This window comes from Gavialis gangeticus, unplaced genomic scaffold (genome assembly GCF_001723915.1).
Source record: "Gavialis gangeticus isolate Ggan-Ray unplaced genomic scaffold, GavGan_comp1, whole genome shotgun sequence".
Classification (NCBI taxonomy): Eukaryota; Metazoa; Chordata; order Crocodylia; family Gavialidae; genus Gavialis; species Gavialis gangeticus.
In genome coordinates this window covers 24,062,559-24,068,196 of record NW_017729022.1, presented here as the reverse complement: position 1 = coordinate 24,068,196, position 5,638 = coordinate 24,062,559, and the positions used below count along the sequence as shown (strand labels likewise).

The window sequence follows — 5,638 nt, the reverse complement described above, 5'->3', positions numbered from 1 at the left end:
GTGTGTGTGTGTGTGTGTGTGTGTGTGTGTGTGTGTGTGTGTGTGTGTGTAATCTACATGGCAATTTTCATTTTGGACAGGCATCCTGCTGGCTGTTCAGTCTCCTGAAAGTCTCTGTGCCTCTTCTCTTCTCCCGACCCTCACCAAGACTCTCTCCTTTGCTCTCACAAGCACTGTACAGCATACCAGACCCAATTCTAATTGAAGGAGATATTGCACAGCAGCCTCTAGTTTCCCCTTCAGCAGTCACCTTTTGGTCTCAAATTTACACTGTCATTATTCTGCAGCTGCTAAGGCTTGTCCTGCATCCCAAATGTCTGATAAAGGCTTTATCAGGCAGAACAATAGTGGGCAGTCTGGGTTTCCTAGAACAACAGATGGAAATGCTAATGCCTCTGATGTACTGCACAGTGGCCAGTGGAAATAAATCTGTCCTTTTTCATTAAATAAGAGACATGAACTCCTAAGGGGCCTGCCATCCAAACTTTTCAAGGCCTTCTTCTATTACCATTCTGGAAGCTGCTGGTGACTTAGCTCAGGCCTTAGGACTTTTTTACATGTGCAATCGCCCAGCGCTGCGATGCATGCAGTTGTATAAGCAGCAAAATGCATGTCAGCGCAAAGAAAAATGGCAGTGGCATGCATTTCAAAAAGCGCAGTGTCACCATTTTCTGCACGCTGACGTGCATTTCACCACTTGTACAACTGCATGTAGTGCAAGGCAGTGCGCATCAGCTCGCATGCGGAGCAGACTCGATTAATAGTCTGCTCCAAAGTGGCAGATCTCCAGCATGTCACAGGACAGAAAGGTATATGTATAAATGCCCTTAGAGCACAGGGGTCACAAAATAGGAATATGGTTTCTATCAGTTGTCTCAGTTTGTAGGGGAACTTTTTGCTTATGAAGCTGTTGGTAATCATGTCAGCATTTGCAGTATAACATGCAACTTCCAGTGCACACTTCCTTAACAACACGAAGCAGTCAGCCTACTCTCACCATATTGCTTAGCTACTGATGAATAGCAGTTGGAGCGGTCAAGCTTCCAGATGGCAAAGACCACATGCTTTGGAACAAAGATGGAAGCCGTTTCCATTGCTGTGTTGATGTTGTAGCTATAGCATGAGCTTTCTTTAGGGTAACAGGGTAGTTCTATACAGAGGATGGTGCTACGTGCTGGGATGCTTCCGAAAGCAATCCAGCCAGCGGCCATTTGCCAGCTGTGTCAACAGCTATTTAGCACACACTCCCCAGCTACTGCCTCAGTTGCTTGCCCTCAGTTACACTACTGCTGCTTAGTCTTTAGAGCAGGGGTTGGCAACATGCAACCCGAAGGCCAGGTATGGCAATGGAGCAATTTGATCTGGCATATGAATGTGGGGCTTTAGCAGCAGGTGCTTTCCCTATTTCACTGTAAGGAGAAGTGGTTGGAGCTTTTCCCATGTTGCTGCAGGGAGGAGCAGCAGCAGCAGCAGCTGGATCCTAGTGGCTACCCACCCTCCACCTCTCACATGAGGTGGTCATTTCGACCTTCAGCATACAATGACTGCTAACCACTGCTCTGAAAATGTGCTCTTCCATCAGGCCATGCTTGTTCATGGTTTCAGATATGAGAAAGTGAAACTTTTGCAAGAAAATTTTATTTAGGGACAGCTGATCCATCTTATCATCCTTCTTCTCTGTTCCCACCATGCACTTACAGGCAGGCAAGTAACTGTACCTGCCAAAACCAGAGCCAAAGCTGCTCAGTAGTGTGGTAGTTCATTCAAAATGCTACAGCTCTCTGGCAGTGGCAGGTCAAATATGCTGTTGATTATTAAATCTTGCTGAGTATACTCAGACAACTTTTATCATTAAGATCCATCAACCAAACCAACAGCATTGTACTACAGGTATTGCAACTTGACAGAATCTTGCTTAATAGAATCAGTTGGGTAGTAGCATCAGAATCTGAAACTGTTCTGTGTATGCAAGGTTTTCCCCCCACCATCTATCAGAATCAAATCTGTTTGCATGCATTCACCTGTAGCATCTTGAGCACTGAATGAAGTATGTGAACACATGATAAAAGACTGTGGGCAGTTATGTGCTGTAGGTATACTCTGTTGGTCATGACTATAATGAAGTGCAGTTTGTGATCAAGTGAGTCACTGGGGCAAAGCTTCTAGTATAAAACACAATTATGCCAGCATGTTGGCAAAATGACCTTTATTCTGTATAGCTTATTTTATTTATGGGGTTCTCCGTTAGGTTGTACTGGGAAAAGTACAGTGCTGCCTTTCTAAGTGGTGGCCATGTGGTGTAGCTGTTTCATGAAAGTCATCCAAGGACACACCTGGGCTCAGTCATAACACACGTCCAGTTGGGCTGAATTAAAATAACATGAGCAACCTTAATTGTGGGATTTCTTATCCTCTAAGAGCTTGATCGTGATCTTGCAGCCTTAATAAATTCTGTGTGTGTGTGTGTGTGTGTGTGTGTGTGTGTGTGTGTGTGTGTGTGTGTGTAAGAAAGACAGAAAGAGAGAGAGATAATGTGTGTATGTAATATGTTGTGTGTGTGTGTGTGTGTGTGTGTGTGTATATATATATATATATATATATATATATATATATAAAAAAAATACGTGTATCCATGTCATGTATGTATCTAAAAGGCTGTATGTTTGTTCTTTTTCTACAGCTCCATCCAGTAGAAAACCAGGTGACCCTCTCGTTATTTCTGATATCAAGAAAGGAAGCGTTGCTCACAGGTGAGAACTCTAAACTCACAGCAAAAGTCTGTTGCTTCCAGCTTGTATTTCATTTAACTTCTGCACATGTGGAAAGTATTATAAGTGTTCATCTCTCAAGCTTACAAATCAACTGAATGATTTTATTGGAAGAATAAATATGTTTTTAATCTCCAGTAGTTTAGACTGACTGTTTCCCATACACAAACCTACTTCAATTTTAAAATCATTAAAAGGACAAGTTTGAATGTGCCTTAATGTAATGTTAAAATTGTAGTAAAAATGACCATGTAATATTGTTTATTTGTTAACAGAACTGGAACACTAGAGCTTGGTGATAAACTGCTTGCCATAGACAATATTCGACTAGACAACTGCTCCATGGAAGATGCTGTTCAGATCCTTCAACACTGTGAAGACCTTGTAAAGCTAAAGATCCGCAAAGATGAAGATAACTCTGGTATTACAGTTCTTGCACTTACAAATCTTTTAGAGCATAGAATTGTTGTTTAATAGGTAGATTGCAGTTAAGGACTTTTGTTAAATGTTGTTTACATTTATTAATGACAATTAAAAATGTCAGAGTAAGTTAAACATAAGGGGCTGTCCAATCTGAAATTATCTCCATGGCAATGTTGCCAACAGGGACTTTTTTGCAATAGAAACTATTCTGTATTCCAGTAAGATGCTTTCCCCTCATAACGTTGGTTTTGCTTTCATGTTGCCAGCTAAGTCTCTCTCTCCGATTCTGGGAATCATGCATAGGGTGGCTTCTTGTATCCCATGAATTGCCAACAGCCCTGTTCGTGATCCAGCAGTACAGTTAAGAGTATATTTAATCTTAAATCTATAATTTTGGCTTCTGTAGGGCTCATATGCCCAAAGTTAGATGGATTCTTAGATACTTTGCAGGTTCAGCCCATAAAGGTGAACTGAAATAAATACCATTGGGTATACCAGTTTCTACCCCCAGGTCACATGATCCATAGAAGTGCACACAGAGGGAGTTCTACTGGGCAATATAATACCAAAAAATTGGATCAGGTCAGTCCAATTACAATAGCTGCTGTTATTACTATATTTAGTCAAATACAAGACCCTGAATATAAGCTGACCACCCAATAATTGGATTCTGTATATGGACAATGTTGTCATTTGTTGTAATTTTCCAGGTATGGAATCTAAGTATTGTAGGGTTTTCTTGAACACCCCCCGCCTCACTGCTGCAACAAGGATAGCAGTGTCTGGGGTGGGGGGGAGTCAGGTGCCCCCCTTGCCCTCTGTTCCATCCACTTCTGCCCCCTGCAGCCTTCCTGCCCCCACTGCCACCCTCCCACACCCAGCTCTTTACAGCTTCTGGCCCTCCCTCCTGTTCCTTCCAGTCTCTGCCCCTTCCCCACAACTCCCTAGTCTCTGCCTCTTCCCTAAACTTCTTTGTCTTATATTTGAGTAAATACAGCAATTACTATTTGTAGTACAGTAACACCTAAGAGAGAGCCATAGATCCCAGTGTGGCAAAACCATGACAAAAATATGGTCCCTCACTGATGAGTCTTTTATGGAACTCAAAGAACCTCTGCCTTAGGAAGGGAGAAAACTGAAGACCATTTTAGACAGGTAACTGAGAACAGGTGTTTACTGTAAGCAGTTGGAGATTTAAGAGCTTTTCTCTGTACACAGTTGGAGGTGTCTTTTAGACATTTATAGTACCCTTGGCCTCTGTCTTCTACTTTAGAATCATAGGAAAAGTAGGGATGGAAGGGTCCTCAGGAGGTCGTCTTGTCCAGCTCCTTACTTAAGGTAGGATCATCTTTGACTAAATCATCTCGGTCAAGAGCTTTTTTCTGTCTGCCCTTAAAAATTTCCAGGGGTAGAGACTCCGCAGATTCTCTGGGTAGCCTGTTCCAGTGCTTAACCACTATAGAAAGCCATCCCAAAGTAAATTTATCCTGCTTTAATTTGAGATTTTGCTCCTAAGTCCTTGTCCCCTGTTGCTGCAAAGATGTCTTTCCCCATCCTCTTTATAATCTCCCTTCAGGTATTTAAAGACTGTTATCAAATACCCATCTCTGTCTTCTCTAGACTAAATAGTCCTAGTTCCTTCAACCTTTCCTTATACGTTCTTGCACATCCCAGACCTCAAGCAATTGTTTTTGCTCTCTGCTAGACTCTTTCTAATATGTCCATATCTTTCTGCAAGTGCAACGTCCAGAGCTGGACACAGTAGTCCAGGTGAGACCTCACCAATGCCAAATAGGGTGGAAGGATCACTTCCCTTGATTTGAAGGTGACAGTCTTGTTAATACAACCCAATATGCTATTGGGCTTTCATGACTCGTATTCATCTTATTGTCCACTGTAATTTCCAGCTCCTTTTCTGCACTACCTGTAGCCTAACTAATCATTCCCCAGTCTGTATGTGTGTGTGCAATTGTTCAATCCTAAATGCAGCACTTTATACTTGTCTTTGTTGCATATCATTCAGTTGATTTCAGACTACTTCAACAGTTTATCAAGGTCATTCTGGATCCTCGCCTTACTTGTCAGTGCCTGCAATCAACTTGCTATCATCTGAAAATTTGCTAATCAATCCTATCACTCAAATCATTAATGAAAACATTAAACAGTACTAGGCTCAGGACAGACCCCTAGGGAGCCCCATTTGATACCCCCTCCCAATTAGACATTGAATCATTAATGATTAATCTTGAGGACAGTGATCCAAGCAGTTATGGATCCACCTTACACCTTCATCTAGCCTGTATTTTTTTAGCTTATTAATAAGAATGTCTGGAGAGACATTGTCAGAAGTCTTGCTAAAATCAAGGTATATCACATCTGCTGGTGTGTCCCCCCCCAATGCATGGAGCCTGTCCCCTGTCATAGAACGAAATCAGGTTGGTCAAGAA

The 5,638-nt window shown here is 42.1% G+C and overlaps 1 protein-coding gene across 9 annotated transcripts in view; it reads left to right on the top strand.

The window, feature by feature from the left end:
- The window catches only part of GRIP1 (glutamate receptor interacting protein 1), a 493,469-nt gene that overhangs the window by 439,934 nt on the left and 47,897 nt on the right, over positions 1-5,638 (top strand). For all 9 annotated transcript variants that reach the window (XM_019514681.1, XM_019514682.1, XM_019514680.1 and 6 more), the window contains 2 exons: positions 2,681-2,750; positions 3,044-3,189. In XM_019514681.1, the coding sequence (XP_019370226.1) occupies positions 2,681-2,750; positions 3,044-3,189 (216 nt within the window). The remainder of the gene's footprint in view (positions 1-2,680; positions 2,751-3,043; positions 3,190-5,638) is intronic.